Here is a 22,462-nt window from a genome sequence, read left to right on the forward strand (position 1 = left end):
CAGCTGTGTAGTACTCCATTGTGTAAATGTACCACATTATCTTTATCCATTCTTCAGTTGAGGGACATTTAGGTTGTTTCCAGTTTCTGGCTATTACAAATGAAGCTGCTGTGAACATTGCTGAGTAAGTGGCCTTGTGATAGGATGGAGCGTCCTCTCGGTTTGTGCTAGGCATGCTGTAGCTGGGTCTTGAGGTAGCTTGATTTCCAGTTCTCTGAGAAACAGCCGTATTGATTCCCACAGTGGCTGTACAAATTTGCATTCCTACCAGCAGTGGATTCCCATCAGCAGTGGAGGAGTGTTCCCCTTGCTCCACGTCCTCACCAGCATGACCTGTCACTTGTGTCAGAAGGGCCTTCTGATTGCTGGACTTCAATATTTTGATAGCTGGAATTTGGGAGTCAGCCTCAGGAGGAAGTGGCCAAAAACGGGAATAGACCTTGGCTAGCTTTAGGAATGTAACCTAACAGTTTAGTAAAGAAAGAGGGAATGGAGGAAGGGCAAGGCCTGCCAGAGCCCTTCAGTAAGTAGATTAAAAAATAAACGTGTTCAGTCTTGACACATATTAATTACAAGGTAGGAGGTAAATATTTGTTTTGCTTCTTTTGCTTTTGGCTATCCTTATTAGCAAAGCTTTGCTGAGTGTGCTGCTATTGACTCCTTGGGTTGCCATGGCGGTGGAGTGTTCTCAAATCACTTTGCGGTTTAATTAATGGCATTAAAGCACTAACATATCACTAAGAAACATCATTCCTCCCACCATTCCTACTTTTCTTATCTCAAAGCTTGATGGACAATACCATGTTTGCTTGTTTGTTTGTTTCAGTACAGGGGTTGAACCCATGCCCCTTACATGCTTTACCACCAAGCTCTGCCCACAGCTCTCCCCTCCCCCATTTTTTTTCTTAAAAAATGAGGCAAGGTCTCTCAGCCTGAACTTAAGTTCTGTGGCCCAGACAGCCCTGTCTCATTCCCCCAAGCTTATACACCACCAGTCTGAGTCCTAGTTTTGGTTAGTTTTGATGTTACAAATGATACTGCAACAGGATTTCTTTTTTTTTTTTTTTTTTATTTTTCGAGATGACAGTTCCTCTGTGTAGTTTTGGAGCCTGTCTGGAACTAGCTCTTGTAGACCAGGTTGGCCTCAAACTCAGAGATCCACCTGCCTCTGCCTCCCGAGTGCTGGGATTAAAGGCATGCGCCACCACTGCCTGGCTCTTTTTCCTTTTTAAGATTTATTTATTTTTATTTTATGTGTATTAGGGTTTTGCCTCTATGTATGTCGTTGTTTCATGTGTGTGTCTTGGTGCCAGTGGAGGCCAGAAGAGAAACTAGAATCACAGCCATTATGTCCTGACCACTAAGCCATTTCTTTAGCACATCTTCCTTCTTCATTCTTTCTTGCTTGCTTTTTGAGACAGGGTCTCACTATGTACGTAGCTCTGGCTGGCCTGGAACTCACAGAGATCTACTTGCTTTTGCCTCCCAAATAGAGAACTGGGATTAAAAATGTGTGTTACTGGGGCTGGAAAGATGGCTCAGAGGTTAAGAGCATTGCCTGTTCTTCCAAAGGTCCTGAGTTCAATTCCCAGCAACCACATGGTGGCTCACAACCATCTGTAATGAGGTCTGGTGCCCTCTTCTGGCCTGCAGGCAGACACACAGACAGAATATTGTATACATAATAACAATAATATTGTACACACACATGATGGCTCACAACTGCCTGTAGCTCCAGTTCTAGAGGATCCAATCAGTCCCTCTCTGACTTCTGTAGGCTCTGGCATGCATGTGGTGTACAGACATATACTCAATAAATAAATAAATAATTTAAAAAATGTGTGTTACTATACCCATTTCCTTATTATTTCTGTTGCTTTTAAAATTTTTTTATTTACCTAATGTTTTTGTTTAGCCACTCCTCAATTGCAAGAGTCTTGCATACTTTAATCCTAATATTTGTGGCTTTTACAAATTCAACCAGTAAGGGATTGAAGATATTTAGTCCGTTAAGAATCCGCAGGACCAACATCATAAAAAAAAAAAAAAATACAAACTGCTCTTGCAAATTTTCCAGGTTCAGTTCCTGACACACACACGATGGCTCACAACTGCCTGTAGCTCCAGTTCTAGAGGATCCAATCAGTCCCTCTCTGACTTCTGTAGGCTCTGGCATGCATGTGGTGTACAGACATATACTCAAGCACATATATATATATATATATATATATATATATATATGTCTAAAATTAGAAAAATTGTGCTTGTGTTGAAAATATGCAGGCTTCTGTTTCTTGCCTTCACACTTAAACAATAAAGCCCACAGCTGTCTCTATGGCCTTCTCGTTGTTTTGGGGATCCTGAGATAGAGGCAGTGTCCATGGCTGTGCATGGGAATGCGAGCACAGCATTATTCATTTAAGGGACTACCTCTGGCTTGTGTTTTGATTTGGAGGGGTTTGCAGAAACAGTTCATGTTGGAAACCATACTTAGAGTAATTAGCTTGTTTGATTATTATTTATTATTATTTTGGTTTTTCAAGACAAAGCGAAACAGTCCTGGCTGTCCTGGAACTCATTCTGTACACCAGGCTGTCCTCGAACTCGCAGAGATTGGCCTGCCTCTGCCTCCTGAGTACTGGGATTAAAGGCGTGCGCCACCGTCCAGTTTGTTTATCCTTTTTTGAGACAGGGTCTGGCACTCACTATGTAGACCAGACTAGCTTTGGACTCTGCCTGCCTCTACCTCCCAAATACTGGGATTAAAGGCATGAACTACCACACCTGGCCTTGTACCTCTTGAGATGATTGCAGAGAACTCTGAAACTCAGGATTTCCAAAGTGTGTTCCATTTGCAGATGGCTCTCAAGTCCTCTGACCTGTAAGGGATTGTCTTCTTTCCTTTGCTCTGTGTGCTGTGGTTAGGCTGGTGCTTACCATGCTTGGAGACTCTTCATACCCCCACGTAGACTTTCCTGAGAACTTTCTTCATAAAATTCTAGTCAATCTATACGACTGGCTCTGAGTCCTTTTGGGGTCTTACTCATGGTGTAGCTTGTGTGTGTGTTTCTCTTATTCACTCCAGACTGTCCAGTTAGATGAGACGCGGCTTCTGGTATGGTCCATTCTGACCTCAGAGCACAGACCACCATCACGGTCAGGAATCTGTGAATGACTCATCTCATTCCATTTGCTTTGAGACTGTCAATGCTGAGCCCGAGATGCTAAGCTCTTCCTAAACGTACAGACTTTTCGTCTCTGACTGAGAGCAAGAGATGACAGCACAGCCCTTGCTTGACTTCACAGCTGAGAACACCTGCTGCATTCGGGGGCCAGGAGCATGATTGAGGACCAGTGTAGAAATAGCTAGGACTACGGATGAAAAATAATGTGGGTATCAGCTCTACTGACAGTTTTCAACAGTGAGGGGAGCGTTCTTGTTCTATCAGTGTCTGTGCCAAGACCTTACTGCCTCTGGGATTTTGTTTTGGGTTTAGTCTGTGTGCTGTTGACGTCACCCTCTTACTTTCTTACTATCAAACATGTTATATAAAAATGTTGTACTGTTTATAGTTTGATTCTTAGCAACAAGACAATTAAATATTTACCAAAGAAATTGGGTAGTTTCAAGAACCCATGTAAACAATGCTGGAGACTTGTACAAGAAGAAAGGTAAGAAGAAAGATGGCCAGTTGTGTAATGGTTGCCATGACGGAGATTACAGGCAGGTCAGGACTTTTCAGCTGGGGATAAATGTTTTTAAATCAGGCAGCTGATGCTGGATTAAGACCAACTGTTTATATAAATGAGTTGTTCCCTGCCTTTCTCCATGGTGTGGAAAATGCCTCTAGTGTGTTCATTTAGTCTTTTTAGTGCTCATCCCTTTTCGAAGACAGGCATTATTTTGTTTTAGGTTTGCTGGACAGCCTGAAGTTTAGCAGTTTCTTTCCTGCAGTTTCCTTGCACCCTAGTGTTTTGTTAGCTTTTCTGTGCAGGTCTGAGCTCCCAGAAGAGCTCCTTTCTCCTTTGACAGAAGCTTGTTATGTTAGTTCCTCACACGCGGTTTCTTTCCTCTTCTAGTCTTGTGTGAAAGCTTAGGCTAACGCATCTACTACCTCCATACAGACTGATTATAGATAGCAGTTAGAGCAGCCGCCTCTCTCAACCTGTGGGTTTCAACTTCTTTGAGGGGGGCGTCACATATCAAATACCCTGTATATAAAATATTTACACTGAGTCATAACAGTAGCAAAATTACAGTTACGAAGTAGCAATGAAATGATTTTATGACTGGGGTCACTACAACATGAGGAACTGTATTAAATGGTCCCAGCATTAGGAAGGGTGAGAATCACTGAGTTAGAGGCTTTGGTGGTATTTGAACTAAGATGGGGTCATGCCTTTGCGTGCATATGTGTGTATATGGATGTGTAAATCAAGTTATCAGAAGATTATATACTGTGGTGGCTTGAATGAGAACGGCCCCCATAGGCTCATGTCTGAGCACTTGGTTCCCACTGTAGAACCGTTTGGAAAGATAGGTGGTGTGGCCTTGTTGGAGGTGTGTCAGAGGTGGGTTTCAAGATTTCAGAAGACTGTGCCATTCTGTTCCTCCTTCTCTGCCTCTTAGCTGCAGTTTAAAATGTAAGCACTCAGCTGTCCCTGCCACTGCTTTACCATCATGGACTCTAATCCTCTGAAGCCATAAGCCCAGTAAAATGCTTTCTTTTATGAGTTGCCTTGGTCCTGGTGTTTTGTCAAAGCAAGGACAATAATTGAGACACAATCCTCTTTGTAAAGACTTATTTTATGGCGCATGCATGAGTGTGTCTGTCTGTTTGCTGGCATTATGTATGTATGTATGTGCAACACATGCATGTCTGGTGCCTGCAGAGGTCAGAAGAGGGCATCAGATCCCCTGGAACTGGAATTAAGGATGGTTATGAAATGTCATGTGGGTACTGGGAACCGAATTCAGATCCTCTGCAAGAGCAACAAATGCTCTTAACTGCTGAATCATCTCTTTGGCTCCCTACTCTCTCTTTCTTCCTTTTTCTTTTTTGTTTTGTTTTGTTTTTCAAGACGGTTTGTCTGTATAGCCTTGGCTGTCCTCGAACTAGCTCTGTAGTCTAGGCTGGCCTTGAACTCACAAAGATCTGCCCACCTCTGCCTTCCAAGTGCTGAGATTAAAGGCATGGGCCACCACACATTTTTTTCTCTAAAAAGTTATTTTAATTACATGTGTGTTGTAGGAGAGTCTAGGGACTCTGGAGACCAGAGGTTGCGGATCCCTGGGGAGCTAGAAGTGGGTGTGAATCACTCTTTGAGGGTGCTGGAATCTGCTCACTGGTCTTTTAGGTCAGTGCCCACTCAGCCATGGAGCTGTCTCTCCAGCCCCAGAGACTACACGTTTTAACATGGGTGTAGCCACGATCACATTGTTGTGTGCTCTGAGATAGTGTTTTCTTTTCTCATTTTCAGTGTGTACTTTCTTGAGATAAATCATGCAATTATAATAGAAGCAAAACAAGCTGATTTTTTGCTCTCCTGTTGACCCACACTGCGTTGCGCATGCTCAGTGGGGAGCCCCTTGTGAATGCTGGTTCCTGCTCTCTCTCATGCCCGGTGCCACCCAGGACACGGAGATGGGTCTTGAGCAAAGGAGGCTGTTCCCCGTGGCTGAGGTTTATTTCCACCCGTGACCTGAGTTCTTTAGGTGCAGGCACACATTCACAGTGTCAGTGGCCAGCTCCAAGTGCCAAAAGAGTTTAATAAGTCTGATAGCCAAGTGAACAGTGAACCCATTCTTCTCAGCCAGACACTGGCCCTTCACTATGACCTATGACGGATGTCCCACAGAAGGAAAAACCCAGCTTTTCCTCACCACACCCCCAGGTTTGATGGGGTTTTGTCAGTTCTGCCCAGGTTTCATTTCTACATTTACTTTAAATGTGAGGTTTCTTTGTTTTTGAAATATGACTATTATAGTTCACTTAAATATTAAATGTTTGTTGGGCTGGGGGTATAGCTCAGTAGTGCTTGCATGGTATGCGTGAATCCTAGTGCTGTGGGGGTGAGGGGACTATAAAATTTCTTCATTTATTTCCACTGTGCTGGGTTTGAACCTGAGGCCTCAGGTGGACTAGGCAGCCACTTTACACTCCCAGCCTTCAGAATGCTTTGTGTAAAATGTGTCAGCACGTGTGTGGGTGGGGGTGGTTTGGGTTTTAATATGCCCAGAGAATGAAACGGAAACTTTTCACAGTCTGTCCCACGCTCTTTAAAACACACTTGCTTTAGTCCTAGATGGTCCCTGCAGCTAGCAGGACAAGAAAGCCACGAGAAGGGGTGATTCCCCCGCCAGTACCACTGACCAGAGCTGGGTGTGTCTAGCTAGCTTCATGACATACCGGAAAATATTGGCTGTGTAGCTTTTTGTTCAGCTTCAGAGCCTAGGTACTAGCTGAATTTTTAATTGAATGAGAGATAAAGATTTGCCTGTTGATAACACAGAAGTTGCTCCATGAGTCAGAAATCAGTAGTTAAAAGTAAGTTGGGTACAAAATAAATGTATTTTAATTCTGTTTTATATGTTAGAAATTTCCAAATTAAATTTCTTTGACTTGTTTTCAGTGTGGGATTTATCCCAGGTTTTGCACATGCCCGGCGCTAGCTCTACCTAAACCCTGGCTCCTGTTCTGGAAAATTTTGTTTTTCATACTTTAAAAAAAAAAAAAAAAACAAAAACCTTTATACCAGGGTCAGTTAATTATTATGACACTAGAGGGCGCTGGTAGGTAATGGGTTTGCTTTGCTTTCAGTGCTTACCTCTTCTCCCCTCTCTTAAAGGAGCCAGCATAATTTTGTTCATGTGGTAATCTCAAATCTCTCATGTTCTCAGGTTAATAGGACCAGAGCACGGAAATGTCAGTATTGTAACATTTGTTTGGAAAGTTACAGTCAAACCATACTTTAGTATTTTTTTTAATTTAAAATTTTAATTAACATACAAAATAACAATTTCCCATGGCAATTTCATTTATACTTATTTTTGATTGTATCATCCCACCCCAAATGCTCTTGCCCCGTGCCACTCCAGTCTGCGCGGACTTAAAACTCCACTCATGTCTCTCTCTATGTGGTAAGAGGCAAGTGAGCAGCTCCATTCTTACCAACTATGTAGGGAATGGAGTTAACATGAACAGGTTAGTATGTAGCCCTGGCTGTAGTTGGGACTCCTTGGCTTCTGTTTTAGGCTGGGCATCTGAAAAATGTCTTGTTTGACTTTTGTACACGGAGGCCACCTGACCTGGGCATACAGTTCTAACCTTTCCGCAGCTTGTGTTCATGCTTTACTGTCTTGTGCATTTCCTATTATGAAATTTTGGGGCAATGCTAGTAAATACCGTCATGCTGCACTTAGTAAAGGAGGCAGCTTCTGAGGTGCATCTCTAGGAAGCATGGTTGTTTGCATTTCGTAGAGGTTACCACCCTGGCGTCACTTGCAGACACACTGGCTGAATGACATAGGTACATTGTGTGTGAGGTCTTTCTTTGGCCAAAATTGGTATATGTGATAAAACTAAATTTGAAAGCAGACATTGTGTCCCTGGCCCGTCTCTCTTTTGTCGTTTGGTTGTCCAGGCACAGGTTCTCTTCTGACTTTCTGGCCTTTCTCGTTTTTAGAACAGCTTAGTCAGTATCTTTCAACACTGTATCTTAGGTTTATCTATTGGTCCCATTTTTGTTGCTTAAAGATTTATTTAGTTTTATGCTTAGAAGTGTTTCTGCCTGCATGTATGTGTGTGCATCACATGTGCAGTGATCACAGGGGAATGTTTTGCCTGCATGCATGTATGAATGTCACAGGTGCAGTGATCACAGAGGCCAGAAGAGGGCTCTGGACTGCTTAGACCTAGAGTTACAGGTGGTTGTGAGCCACCGTATGGGTGCTGGGGTCTGGTCCTTTGTGAGAACAGTGCTCTTAACCATGGAGCCATCTCTACAGCCTGATTTCTCTTTTTTGTTCTTGGGATTTCTCTAGCTCCCTACAGTTCATCCTCTCTGGGATCCTCAGAGCATTCTGACGGGTGCTCAGCTCCTTGGGTGTTCTGACCCTCAGATGGTGGACGCGTGGGGATTGTGTTCTTGGCCTTTTAAGCAGTGTATACTTCCATCCTGAGCCTTTATAGTTCTTCTTCATCCTGTTTCCAGATGACTTCTCCGCTGGTCCCACAGCAGACCCCCCCCCCCCCAGTTCTTCAAGGTCGTGTGAATGAGTGGTACTCTCAGCTGCTTTTCTCCCCATTCTCTCTTCACCCTCACTCTTGGTGGCTTTTCTCCGCGTTCTTTCTCTATCCTCACTTTTGGTGGCTTTCTCCCGGTTCTGTCTATCCCAGGCCCCTCTTCTCAGGTGTCCAATGCTGCTGGCAGAGCTGATCCTGCCTCCCTGCTTCTCACCCGAGTTTGGTCTTCCTTGGGTGTGGGGAATGCAGTCTGTTATAAGGGAGATGGAGATAGATGCTTGTACATCCCAGAGCGGACCTGCTCCCGCCCCACTCTGTGCCTGCCCTGGGAGAGGGAGTCAGGAGTAAGGAGGACCTCATGGCTGCCTATGTGGACTTTTCCTCTTCAGGGACTGTGCACTTAGAGCCTGTCTACCAGATACCTAGGGACTTGAATTGTGTGGTTTGCTCTTCAGTGTTCATTTTTGTTGACTTTGCTTATTGTTTAATGATGGGGTCCTATCTTGACATCACTGAAATTCTTTGCGTTTTGCAATCTGATGTCTTTGGGCTCCTGACTGGGGAAAAGAAAAATTGCCAGTGAATAAAACTAATCTCCCTTTTCACTGAGCTGGCAGCAACATGGGCAGACTTGCTCATCTGAACTGTTTGAAAAGATAGATTTTAATTTCTCTTCTTTGTTTGGGTTTGAGAAATACAATCCCAGCAGCTGCTGGGTTCTATAATAGAATATCCAGATTGCTCTGAAGAAGGCTGCTGCAACACTGATTTTAAGACCGTAATAGGGGCTTGCAGTGACTGTTCGTGGCCAGGCGGTGGCTGTTGTGTAATACAAGTAGCATTTCTGAGGAGGTGTGGTTAGTTATACAATTTTGGCCAGCTCATGTGGGTTATAAAGAGCTGAAATTACTTCAGCACCTTAAAAGCGGCTCCTGCTGCATCCCAGGACAGTCACAACCCTGCACAGGTGTGGTGGGTTCCGCACGGATTCCAGGACAGTTTTGAGGACAGATCGAGGCTCCATTGAAGGTATGACCATTATTTGGTACAGAAGCTCTGCTTTGGGGGATGAGTTCTGAGGCTTCCTGAACTGTGTGTCTGAACATGTCTATGTTTGTTTCTGTATGTGCATTTGTGACCATGTATGTACCTGTGTGTGAGTATGTCTGGCTATGTGCCTGGTTTTCTGTGAGTGCTCACATACACACAGAGACGGGGGGGGGGGGAGATTTTTTAGGTTGGTGAGTAGTTTCTAGTTCAGTTCTACGCAGCTGTGTTACTAGAAAATGTCCAGTCTTTCTCAGTGTTGCCAGGCATTATTTAAAATATTGACAACTGAACATTAGCATTTCTGCAGCTTTCAGAAGGCCATGCCCTTTGTTACACTTGTGAGAGAGTAAGGGCAGAACACCCAGGCTGTCTGCACCAGTGCAGCATCAGCCCACTTGAGAAGCTTTGCTTCCTTCCTCTATGCCCAGCTTGGGTGACAGAGCTCTGTGTGTTCCTGTCTGTTTCCTTTTTACAGCCTTTTAGGGCTTTGGAGAAAGGAATGCAAACAACTCATTTCACGAAGATCTGGGGCCTCTTTATAATGGGGTACTTAATCCTTGTTAAGTTTTTTAGATTTGGTCGACTACAGAAAAAGAATATTTGGTTGAGTACAGGAAAAAAAATCATGATCTCTGTGGTGTCTGACTCTAAGTGATTACAGTTTCAGTGTTAGGTAGATCTTGTTTTGTTATTACTGTTATTGACATAGGATCTTGTAATATTGCCATGGCTGGCCTTGAATTTGCAGCCCTCTTGCCCTAGGTTCTTGAAAGCCTGGGTTTAGAATTGTGTGCCACTGTGAAAAAAAAAATCCCACTTTAAAAGGGATTTTTAAGGAGGAACATTATTTCTTACAAGGATAAAATGGGCAACATGGTTCTAAGCTCCCCTTCATGGAAGATTAGAGGAAGCCTTGCTTTTCCTATCACCTTATATTGGTTTTAACTTGGGTAAGGATTGTAGTCCCTGTTTAGGTAATTACACTGTAAACCCTTGTCATCAATCCCTTAGGTGAATTTCCTTGACCTTCTCTAGGGAGAGCCTACAGATAAAAGGGTGACTGTTGGTGAGAGTTTCCTTGAACAGAGAGAGTTCAAGGAAAGAGATGGACATGTCAGAAATGCTTCTTCTCAGCGGGGAGCAGAAGTGGAAGGTGACCCCAGAGTTCACTCATGACCTCCTCTTTAGAGGACAGTGGTGCTGCAAAGAGAGGATGGAGCAGGGAACCCAGCACAGCAGAGCAGGGGAGCAGGAATAGCGTCTCCTGGAACTTACTCTAGCTTCCAAGGTCTTTTTCATGTTAGAAAGAGGGGGGGGGGAGGGCATTGGAGACCTGGAAAAAGAGATAGCTGTCTGCACTTCTTGACAATAAGTCAGGGGCTTGGCCTTCCTTGGCTTGTTCCAAAATGGCTACCATTCTTCAGAGCTTTGTTCTTTTTTGTTTTTCATTTAAAAAATGATTTTACTTTAAAATTTAAATTGTGTGCACATGCATGCAGTTCCTGTGGAGACCAGAAGAGGGCATCCCAGAGTTGGAGTTGCCCCGCATGGTGCTAGAAATCCAACCTGGCTAATTTTATGTCAGTTTAACACAAGCTGGAGTCAATTGGAGAGGAGAAATTGAGAAAATGCCTCCTGAAGCCTGGGCCGGCAGGTTTGTAAGACATTTTCTTAATTAGTGATTGATGGGTGGCTGGGGCCACCCCGAGCATGTGGTCCTGGGTTCTGTGAGGAAGACTGAGCAAGCAGTGGGGAACAAGCCAGTAAGCAGCATCCCTCTATGGCCTCTGTCACCTCCTGCCTCCAGGTTCCTGCCCTGTTTGAGTTCCTGTCCTGTCTTTCAGTGATGAGTTGTAAACCAGATAAACCCTTTTCTCCTCAGTTTACTTTTGGTCGTAGTGTCTCATCACAGCAGTAGTAGCCCTACCTAGGAGAAGTCCTCCAGAGAAAAAGAAAGGGCAAAGCCGTGTTCTCTAGGAACAGAGCCCACATGGGAGCACAGTGCCTACTTGTGCTCTCAGCGTCCTTGCCCAGTCCACTTTTGCTCTTGGCAAGGACATAACGAGCTCTTTGCCTCAGTTGCTCTTCTTTGGAACAGAGATAGCAACCTTTACCAAAATTTCTAAGAGGGTAAAGAGCATCCTATCTGCATCTGAAATGCATCTATTACGTATTCATTTTTCTCTATTGTTAACATGTAATATAAATTGTGTTGTTCAGGAGAATTGAGAGATGGCTCAGTCTACAAAGTGCTTGCCACACAGCATGAAAACCTGAATCTGATCCCCATGTGAAAAATTAGCATGCTAGTACATGTTTCTAGTCCCGCTGCTGGTGAGGTAGAGGCAGTGGGTCCTGGGGGCTCATTGGCAAGTCAGTCTAGCCTACTCAGGAGCTCCAGGCCAATGAGAGACCTTGTTTCAAAAAACACGGCATTTCCTGAGGAATGACACCAAGATTGCCGACACTAAGATTGACACCTGGCTTCCACACTCCCTAGTATGCACACGTTCCCACCTATGAACACACTCCATGCATGCCCACACACAGTTAGCTTTCCACGGGCTTCTGTGATGTTTGGTGATCAACATATTGATTTTGTTAGCTTGTTTTCAGGTGCTAGGGATAAAGCTCAGGGCTTGCACATGCCGAGAAAGCACCCTACCACCCAGCTCCACTCACCCTACATTTATATTTTAATTTTGGTCCTACCTCTCCTCCCCTTCCAGATTCCAGTCACAAGATTTCCCTGAATAAACCCACAGAACAGCAGTTAAATGTTGTTTTTCTCCGTGTGACTAGAATGCCCTTTAGGAAAAGCTGTTTCCCTAAAAACTGAATGCCTTTTATGCCCTTGTCACTGTATGTCTGCCCTGCCTTCTGGGGAAGCTGGACTGATGCCAAGTGCCATGGAAATGTAGAAAAAGAGACAGTTTAGGAATGCGTCTGAGGAGGTGGCCCCCTGAGTTAAAACCTGGTCAATGTGGATGACAGCTGGAGCTGGGGAGGAATAGCCAGGATGAGGAGGTGAAAGACACTTTTTATTAGAGTTTTATTTAAATAGTGTTTGGGATAGCAGTTTCTGCTGGGATCCTCCAGAAGAGCTGGCAGTAAAGCTTCTGATGCGGATAGGTCAGAAATACAGATTGTTGGGCTTGGGAGAGGCCAAACATTAGGATCTGAGTTTGATCTCCTAGAACTCAGGTAAAGAGCTATATGTACAGAAGTCATGTGTGACCCAGCATCCCTGGGGCTCAGTGGGAAGCCACTGTAAGTCGAGGCGCTAAAGTCTAGGCTGAGAGCCCTTGTCTCACAAAAAGCAGGTAGCGTGCAATTGAGAAGAAACTCATTGTCAACCTCTGGCCTCTAAAGCGTGTGTACATACATGTATGTGCACACATACAGAGAAAAAAAATAAAGATTGCTGATGGACTTTGTATGTACAAGCTAACAATAAGTTCTGTACTAACTTTTTGCTGTGCACAATCTCTGCCTCTTCCCCCAGTTGAGCATAAGTGAATGTCTCAAACTCTTGTAGGGTGATGGTCACTTCTAGGCCCTGGGAGAATGGCTTCTTGAGTGATTGTTCCTCCTGGGCTCTGCAGACAGAACCCAGTTTCAGAGGTTGAACTTGCCATGGAACCTAGATCCCCCAGCTTCATCTGCTTCTCTTGAAATGCTCTTTTTCTTTCTCTTTAAAATTTTGGGGGCTAGAGGGATGGCTTAGCAGTTTTGTGTCCTGGCTGCTCTTCCAGAGGATCCAGGTTAAATTCACAGCATCTAGTGGTAACTCCAGTTCCAGAGGTTCTAATGCCCTCTTCTGTCCTCCATGGCTATTAGACACACATGTGATGTATAGACTTACAAAACACAACAAAACACCTATACACATAAAAAAAAACTAAAAAGTAAAATGACCCTTTTCTATAGAGAACAAGTCTGTAAGCCAAGACAGTGACAGGGCTTACCAGTGTCTTAGGGTATAAAGGTAATCCTTTCTCTGAAGTCCCTGGAGATAGGATCCATGCAGGTTTTGTGGGAAAGCCTGCTCTTGCTGTTAGTGGGTACTTTCCACGTTTGTGCAGGGGCCTCTTATAGCCAGTGTCAGCATCCTGTTCTGTGCACTCACGTTGTCAGGCTTTTCTCTGAGTGTGTTATGCTTAGCAAGTGGCGCATCCAGGCATATGACTCTTGCTTCTGTGTCACTGAAGAGCTCAGTTACATCAGTGACATTGAAACTGGGTTTGAGTGACCCACAGTGTAAAGAAAGCATCATTTATCTCTTCATCTGGGAGACCAGAGGTCTACCACATGGTACTAACTTGTGGAAGGCCAGATTCAGGGTTTTAGCGAGGCCATGGGCTTGCCTGACTGTAATCACCTCCCACTAGATGACATCATGGCCAGGATCAGAAGAGGGATCACATGATAAGACTGGAAGCCAGAGTGGGATGCAGGATTTGACTTCCATCCTTTGTTATAGCAGCTTTCTTGCAAGAAATAGCTGGGCTTCCAGGAGAACTGCCATTCATCAAGGGCAGAGTCCTCAGTGTCCTCCCGTTGGCCCCTATGTAACCATCACACCGAGGACCAAGTCTCCAACATAGTCAGAACATCTAAGCCACAGCACTAGGTTGCCCTTACCTAGTGAGATATACTCTGAAATTGCTGCTTCTGTTTCTGTAGCCCTGGCTAGCTTGAAACTTTCTATGTATAACAGGCTGGCCTTGAACTCATAGAGATCTATCTGCCTCTGCCTCCTGAGTGCTGGGTTTAAAGGCTTTGCCACCATGCTTGGCCTAGACTGAAGTCATTGTACCTGTGAGTTACAACTCTTCCTTCCCTACTAAGCTCCTGGTAGCCATCAGCCTATTGTTTATTTCTGAGTTTGACTGTCCTAGACAGCTGTTCTTAGAAGAGAAACATGAGCTTCTTCCTCTTGGGTGACTTGCTTTTTTCACTTAGTGTAAGATTATGCATTGCTGTTTTTTAATTTTCTTTTTAGTGTGAACAATTTTCCATGTGAATAAAGATTTCTATGCAGTTTAATTTGTTTCATTCTTCTTATATGTATGAATGTCTTGCCTGAAGTTGTCTGTGCACCACATGCTCTGCTGGTGTTCGAGGAAGCTGGAAGAGAGCACCAGATCCCCTGGAACTGGAGTTAAGGAAGGTTGTAAGCTGCCATATGGGTGTGGGAACCCAGTCCCCCGTAAGAGCTGCAAGTGCTTTTAACTGCTGAGCACTCTGACACTTATGCAGTCTTTTTAAGTAGCTCTATGACTTTGCTTTTTAATGAATGGACCATAATTTTGCCATACCACTAAGTCTTTGTCTTAGAATATACTGCTGGAAGTAACATATTCTCAAGACAAATATTAAATAGCTTATGCAGTCCCTAAGTTTAGTTCCAAGACTCCAATATGAGCATGAATATTCATCATGATTCTTTGTTTGCTTTGTTTGTTTTTTGGTTGATTTTTCAAGATGGTTTCTCTGTGTAGCCCTGGCTGTCCTGGAATATACTCTGTAGACCAGACTGGCCTCAAACTCACAGAGATCCGCCTGCACCTGCCTTCTAAGTGCTGGGGTTAAAGGCGGACATCACCACCATGCAGCCATGATTCTTACAATACACAAAACCAAATCACCTCATCAACTCATTTTTCACTGAGAATATATGAGTATCTGTTTCTTCATCATCCTTTCATTGAGGGTATTAGGATAGATAACATAGACAAAGGTGGCTTTTCATCTCATTCAGCTTTAAACGGGACCCAAACATTTATTGTGTTGTCTATTTAGTAGGAGACTGAGCACTAGCAGCACCATCCTGCTTATTTGTACACAGAGGGTTAGGGTTTCTTTTCAGTTCTAAGATTGATTTAGAAAGTAAAAACATTTATATACATTTGGCCCCCATTTTATTCTATTTGTTTGTTTATGCTTTGTTTTTGGAAACAGGGTTTCTTTATATATCCTTGGCTATTCTACCTAGAGCTAGCTATGTAGACCATACTGACCTTGAACTCACAGAGATCCACCTACTTCTGCCTCCCAAGTGCTGGGATTAAAGGTGCATACCACCACTGCCTGGCTTTGCCCCCTAATTTTGTTGGATTTCTCTCTATACTTATACAATCAATCAGTCTTTTTTTTTTTTTATCATGTTGTTTGTTTGAGACAGGGTTTCTCTGTGTAATGCCCCAGCTGACCTGGAACTCGCTCTGTAGAGCAGGCTGGCCTCACAGAGATCCTCCTGCCTCTGCCTCCCCAGTGCTTTTTAGTTCGTAAATCTTTAATGATAAGCCACGAGTTCCTAGTCCCGATATGTAATCACGTAGTAGGTTTTTTAAAAAAATATTTATTTATTTATTATGTATACAATATTCTGTCTGTGTGTATGCCTGCAGGCCAGAAGAGGGCACAAGACCCCATTACAGATGGTTGTGAGCCACCATGGGGTTGCTGGGAATTGAACTCAGGACCTTTGGAAGAGCAGTCAATGCTCTTAACCTCTGAGCCATCTCTCCAGCCCCACGTAGTAGGTTTTTTAAATCTTAGATCTTTCCTTGATTTTGTGAGTAGTGAAGTGAATCCCTCCCTGCTGTACCTGCAGCGCCACTACATATATCGTATATTCATAGTCTGCATTTTTTGATATCTGGAATGAGCCAGTCTGTTTTCATATCTTCTTTTTTTTTAAATCGCAGCAGCCCTGTATTAGGGTTTCAAGCTGAGAGAAGGCATTCTTTTTATAATATTTCAAATATTTGAGGGTTTTTTTTTGAGTTAAAGGCTTGTACCAAATGTCCAGCTCTGTTCATAGCCATTCTTGCTCATTCTTTTAGGAATTTTTAGCGGTATTAAGATTAAATTTTTATCAGTTTTGCTGATTGGAAAATGAATATCCTTGCAGTAGCTTCAGGAACAATCTGTTTCAGTGGTTGCTCAAATCCCTTCAATGGAAAATCAAATAAGATTATGATCACAGGTCAGAATAATTGCTACTTATATAATAAAATATACATGATGTGCCTGGCATACGTGACCACTTAACATAGAAAATGGCTATTATTACTGCCATTGTCGTTGTCATCCCTCAACCACTCCTCCTCTGTCAAGTGGTCAAGGACCAGACAGCAAGTAGCCTGGCTCATTCTCTGTCCTTTGGCCAGAAGCAGGAAGGGGAGCCTTGGGGGCACCACTAATTAACAATCTTCCCCTAGTGCTGGGAGATTTTCTGTTAATATTCTCTCTTTCTTTTCTCTCTCTCTCAGATTTTCCGTTAATATTCTCTCTCATTGTTATTTTGTGCATGTGTGTGGGCCTGTGAGAGTATATATATACCATTTGTGTGTAAAAGCCTTTGAAGGGTAGAAGAGAGCATTGGATTTCCTAGAATTGGAGTTACACACAGTTCTGAGCCCACATGTGGGTGCTGAGAAGTGAACCCAGGTCCTTGGCAAGAGCAGCAGGTGCTCTCAACTGCTGCGCTATTTCTCTAGCACCCACAATTTTTAAAATATAGTTTTCTAGACTTTTTATTTATATATAATAATAGTATTATTTTTGAGATAGGGTCTGTCTATATATCCTTGGCTGTCCTGGAACTCACTATGTACATTAGGCTGGTCTTGAACTCATAGAGATCTGCATGCCTCTGCCTCCAGAGTGCTGGAGTGCTGGAGTGCTGGGATTAAAGGTGTGCACCACCACATCTCACCTTTATTTTTATTTTTAATTATGTGTATCTGAGTGTGGGCTTGTGTACTTGAGTGCAATGCTTGCAGAGGTCCGAGGAGGGCATTGGATTCTCTTTAAGTGGGAGTCACAGGTAACTGAGAGTTGGGAACAAAACCCCGGTTTCTAAGAGTAATAGTCACGCTTAACCTAACTACGGAGCCATCTCTCCAGCCCTGTGTGAACACAAGTTTGAACAAGTCCCTAAATTTCCCTCTGCCCTTGTCCCTTCCCTTTCACCTTCTGTGTTTTGTCTCCAGACCTTGGCATTTCCCGTGCAAAGTACATCCCGTGTTGGTGAAGTCACTCATCTTACCTTGGTACAGGGTTTCCGACCTTGTAGCTGTCTCTGTGAGCCTTGTGGAGATCTCAGTTTTTTGGGACTTCATTGTCTGCCTCTTCTGTCCATATTCATTTTGTTTGTTTGTTTTTATTTTGTTTTTGTTTTTTCAAGACAAGGTTTCTCTGTAGCTTTGGAGATTGTCCTGAAACTTGCTCTATAGATCAGTCTGGCCTCGAACTCACAAAACTCACCTATCTCTGCCTTCCGAGTGCTGGGATTAAAGGCATGTGCCACCACTGCCTGGCCCCACATTCTTTTGTGATCCGTGTTCCCCAAAGCCTTCCTCAGAACCTGGTCTGTGTTTTAGAGGTTGGTCAGCACTGCTCCCTCCTCCTAACCAGCTCTCCCACTTGTGGCCAAATACAAATATTGCCATTGGAGTGCATGCAGTCAGTCCTGTTGAGAAATACTATTTTAAGTAGATGTGGGTACGATAAGGATGTAAATGAGTAGCTACTTCAGAAAGGTTTGGTGGGTATCTTGGATTCTCTCTGTTCAAGAACGCAACTTGGGATTGGGAGATGGCTCAGTGGTTGAGAACGCTGGTTCCTCTCCCAGCACTCACATAGTTGCCAACAAACATCTCTGGTCCCAAGGGTTTGATGGCCTCTTCTGGTCTCCAGGCACCAGGCACGCACATAGTGCACAGACATACATGAAGGTAGAATACCCATACATACAAAGTTTTAAACTTAAGCTGAGTGTTTTGTTTTCCCTTTGGACTCTCATGACTGCTGAGTGCTCAACTTTCACATGTCTTTTCTTATTCTCGTGTGCCCTTGTCCCCAACCCAATCCAAATGAGAAATTGTTGAAAAGGAAGTTCCCAATTTGCATTCTATACACCCTTTAGTTTGGTTACTTTTTTTTTTCCTTTTAGAGGGCAGGTCTGACATCACTCCCCCGCCCCACTCCTGCCTGCTTGAATCACTCTTTTCTTTATAAAAAGCTGGCATACCTGGACATGTTTTACTGGACATGTGCCAGCCCTTGTATCCTTTGTGCTTTCTCACTTCTGAAGACAAGTTTTCCAAATGTTTGTTAATCCAGGGTGGATTAGTTGTATTGTCCAGGTTATGCTATGTGGTTTGAAATTATTTTAATTTTTTTCTCTTTTAAAAACTTGTCTGCATATTATTGTTGCAGGAGCTTTCTGATTTTGAATTTTTCTTAGTTTTATTTTAGTTTGGAATGTTGGATGTTTCTTTATTGAATGTGATCTCTTATACTCTTCAAACTTTCATATCCACCTTGGATTTGGTAGTGGTGATCTTTCCCTTCCCATCTCTGTGTTACCTCCTATTTTGGGAGAAAGACGGAGGATCTGGGCTTCCTTTTAGGCTTATGCTATAACTGGCCGAGCCTGCATGTTTTGATTCCTTATTTTTGCTATTCTAATCAATTAAGAACTCATCCTGGTACTGCCTTTCTTGGCTTCTGCATAGCCACTTAATTCTAGGGTATCTGTCTCTTATTGGATGTTGAATGCCTTCTGCCTTCCCTGGGACATATGTAGGGAATTTAGAATTACTTAAGTCGTGTTGCCATCCATTCATGACAAATTGACTATATTTGCATTGTCTTAAATTTTTAATTAAAATTCACTTCTGTATCAGCACAAGGCACTTTTTAAGTGCCAGGTGACTAGTGATTTCTGCTAGACAGGGCAGGTACAGAACATTTTCAGCATTGGAGATGTTCTGTCAGGAAGCTTGAGGTTAGTGTACGTCAGAGGTCTACCTTAGCTATTATTTTCGTCCTATATTCTAATATTTTTTACACCATATTTGTGCTCCTTTTTTCAACAGGTGGTTGACTGTAGGTGAAGCGGGTGGGTTCTTGACAAGCAGTGGTGGTATCTTGTCAGCTGTTTGGGTGCACTTGGACTATTTTTGTGCAGGAAGTCTGATGCTGGGTCATTGTCTTCTGACTTTCTTGTGCTGTCTCTTGCAGGTGATAAGAAATGACAGTAATCTCCATCTGAGAATCCCGTGTTCCAGGTGCTGAAGAGCTGCCTCTGCTTGAGCTCCTGGCTTGAATAAGCCTTCACTGCAGTTGTATCGGTTGCTCAACTTTCTTAATGATGGGCATTGGCAAGAACACGACCTCCAAATCAGCGGAGGCTGGGGGTTCCACGGAAGGCAAATATGAAGAGGATGCAAAGCACCCGAATTTCTTTACTCTCCCGGTAAGGGTATCTCTTGCCTTCTAGTTCCTCTTGGGAGTAGATGTAGGGCAGACTTTAACATCTGTGTTTTCAGTGAACATTGTGGCATTGAAAATCAACTGCCTCTTATGTCTTTGAGACAACCCAGCATTGGCTGTATTCTCAGCCAGCCTCAGGGCACCTGCTTGGTTGGGTTAACCCAAGAAGGAAATACACACTCCTATTGACGTTTTAAAACCACCCAATGCTTGCTGTACTCTGGAGTCTTCATTTTCTCTTTAAAACTTGTTGACTGAGATTTCTGCCCCTCCCCCCCTACAGTCATTCAGTCCCAAAGAAACACACAGAGGTCTACATTAATTATAAGCTGATTGTCCTATTTAGCTCAAGCTTCTTATTAACTCTTATAACTTATATTAGCCCATAATACTTGTCTGTGTTAGCCATGTGGCTTGGTATGTTTTTCAGTGAGGCAGTCACATCTTGCTTCCTCTGTGTCTGGATGATGACTGCAGACTGAACTTTCCTCCTCCCAGAATTCTCCTGTTCTCCCTACCACGCCTCTATTTCCAGCCTGGTTGCCCCACCTATATTTCCTTTCCGCCTACTGGCCAATCATCAGTTTTTAAAACAGGTACAAGAAACAAATCTTTAAAGGGTAAAACTGTTGTCCCACAGCAAAAACTGTCCTGTTAAGGAAGTAACTTGTCATCCAACTTCTCAATTTGTAGGTGGGAGAGATGAATGACATACTATTGGAATCCTATATTACAATATTTCAAAGATGTAGTTCAGACCTAACAGGCCTTAAAGTTGACTGATGCAGCAAAACCTCTGTTCTTTACCTTCTGCCTCCTTCCCTCCCTTCTTCCCTCCTTCCCTTCTCTTTCCTCCATCCCTTCCTTTCTTCCTTTTTTCTTTTTGATTGAGAATCTCATACAATGTAATTTGAGCACATTCTTCCCTCTTACCCCAAGTCCTGTATGCCTTCCTACCCTACTCTTGAGATTTCTTCTTTTTTCTTTTCTTTTTCCAGCAAGTCCAGTTCGTGTTGGGAGTTGAGACCGCACTGCTGTGTGGCTCACCTTCCAGGGTTCATATCACTAAAGGAAACAGACTCTCCTATCCCTGAGTCTGTCAGATGCCAATAGCTCCTCAACTAGTATTGGGATTTCTTGCTCATCTTGCCCATTCTATGCTGGGATTTTGTCTTAAAGCCTCTATTCTACAGTCTTGTACAGTCCTCTGCAGTACCTGGTGGCCACATTCAAACAAGACCATGTGGAGTAGCTGATATTACAGCCCGAAGCTCCCAGGCCCCAGGAATCATGGTCTCTGGAACTTCTTAGCCCTGCTCCCCTCAGGTGCTCCTGCAGCTGCACTGAGTTGTGGCTCACCTGTCTTGTAAGACTACCTGTGCATAGCTGTCCCTGTCCCCATAGTGAAATCGTGTTGTGTCTCAGCCCTTGCATAAAAAGGGATGAATGGTACTAAGGTAACTAGTGCCTGTCGGGCACATACCAAGCCATTAAGCCCCACATGCGTGAATGTGATTAAGAGATTAATGAGCGGGTTGCTATAAAAGCCAGCTTAGCTAGTCTCTGGTCCATTCCCTATCTTTCATCGTGAGCTGTTCTCCATAGCTCCCAGACTCTGTAGGCAGAACAGCCATCACCAGACACAGCCCCTGAAACTTGAGTCAGAACCACAAATAACTGTTTTCTTCTTTTAAACCTCTATTTTACATGTATGATGGGTGCTTTGTCTGCTTGTCTGTGTACCACATGCATGCAGTGTCTGCAAAGGCCAGAAGAGGGCATTGGAGCCTCTGGACAGCTGTTACAGTGGGTTTTGTCATCATATGGGTGCTGGGAATTGTACTTACATTTGTGTTTCTTATCTCAGTGATATGGAACCAGTATGCCCAGATTCCCTATCTACCCCTGCAAGTCATCCTTGCTGTGGCTGCACCCCACTGTCCACGTCTAGCTCAACTTCGGCTCTGCTCAGAACCATCTCTTGAGCACCCTACAAGACACGTTAATAGTGTAGATCAAACCCAAGTCTTCTAAGTTTTAAAAAGCATTCTAAGACTGTTCGGTTTCTTTGGTAAAACTGTGTTCAGAAGGTCACAAAGTGAAAATGTTACACAATTATCAATGTTTTTTTTTAATCTTTGTTCCTTACACACACACACACACATGTACACACACAGACACATACACTCACACACCCTCAGTACTTGTCATGAAGAACTGGTTTTAAAATGACTTTTTTCTCGTTTGGGTGTTAAGTTGTCTAACCAAGAGCCATGTGTATGCTAAGACATCTTTACCCTAGCATCTGGCCCAGAGCCGTATATATGCTAAAACATTCTCTGCCCGAGAAGCTGGTCCAGAGCCATGCATATGCTAAGACATCATCTTCCCCAGCATGTGGCCCAGAGCCATGTGTATGCTCTTCTGTCCCAGCATCTGGTCTGGAGCTGTGAGTACAGCTCACAAAGCCCCCATCTACCTCAGAGTGTCAGTCTGTACCCTTGTGCTTCAGTGGGACGGATATGTCCAGACTGTTGTTAATCCTCCATCTGCCTCTGCCTACCTCAGCTCCTGCTGCTGCCTTTTGGTTTTAGCCTGCCTGCCCACCCTCCGCTGTAGCTGGAGTGGCTGAAAATTCCTTAGCCTGGCACCTGGCACCTGCTCTGGATGGATCTCCTGTAGAGTATCAGGGCTGAGTCTTGTTTGTCTGGGACACAGCTAGGATCTGCTAAATAAGTATCTGAGCTTTCATTTAGTTCAAGGAGCACCTGCCATGTGTATATGACTAGAAAGCAGTTGTGATTGTGAACTCTTGCTAAAATCTGTTGGTTTTGGTACCATGTCAAATTTTAAAATTTATTGAGGTAGACTGTAGT

General features: G+C 43.7%; 1 protein-coding gene across 1 annotated transcript in view; it reads left to right on the forward strand.

The window, feature by feature from the left end:
- Window positions 1-22,462, forward strand: part of Slc23a2 (solute carrier family 23 member 2) — a 100,004-nt gene that overhangs the window by 26,593 nt on the left and 50,949 nt on the right. The window contains exon 2 of the mRNA XM_038330729.1: window positions 19,335-19,569. Coding sequence (XP_038186657.1) covers window positions 19,462-19,569 — 108 coding nt within the window. The 5' untranslated portion in view covers window positions 19,335-19,461. The remainder of the gene's footprint in view (window positions 1-19,334; window positions 19,570-22,462) is intronic.

The sequence above is a fragment of the Arvicola amphibius genome, chromosome 5 (assembly GCF_903992535.2).
Source record: "Arvicola amphibius chromosome 5, mArvAmp1.2, whole genome shotgun sequence".
In the NCBI taxonomy this organism is placed as follows: Eukaryota; Metazoa; Chordata; class Mammalia; order Rodentia; family Cricetidae; genus Arvicola; species Arvicola amphibius.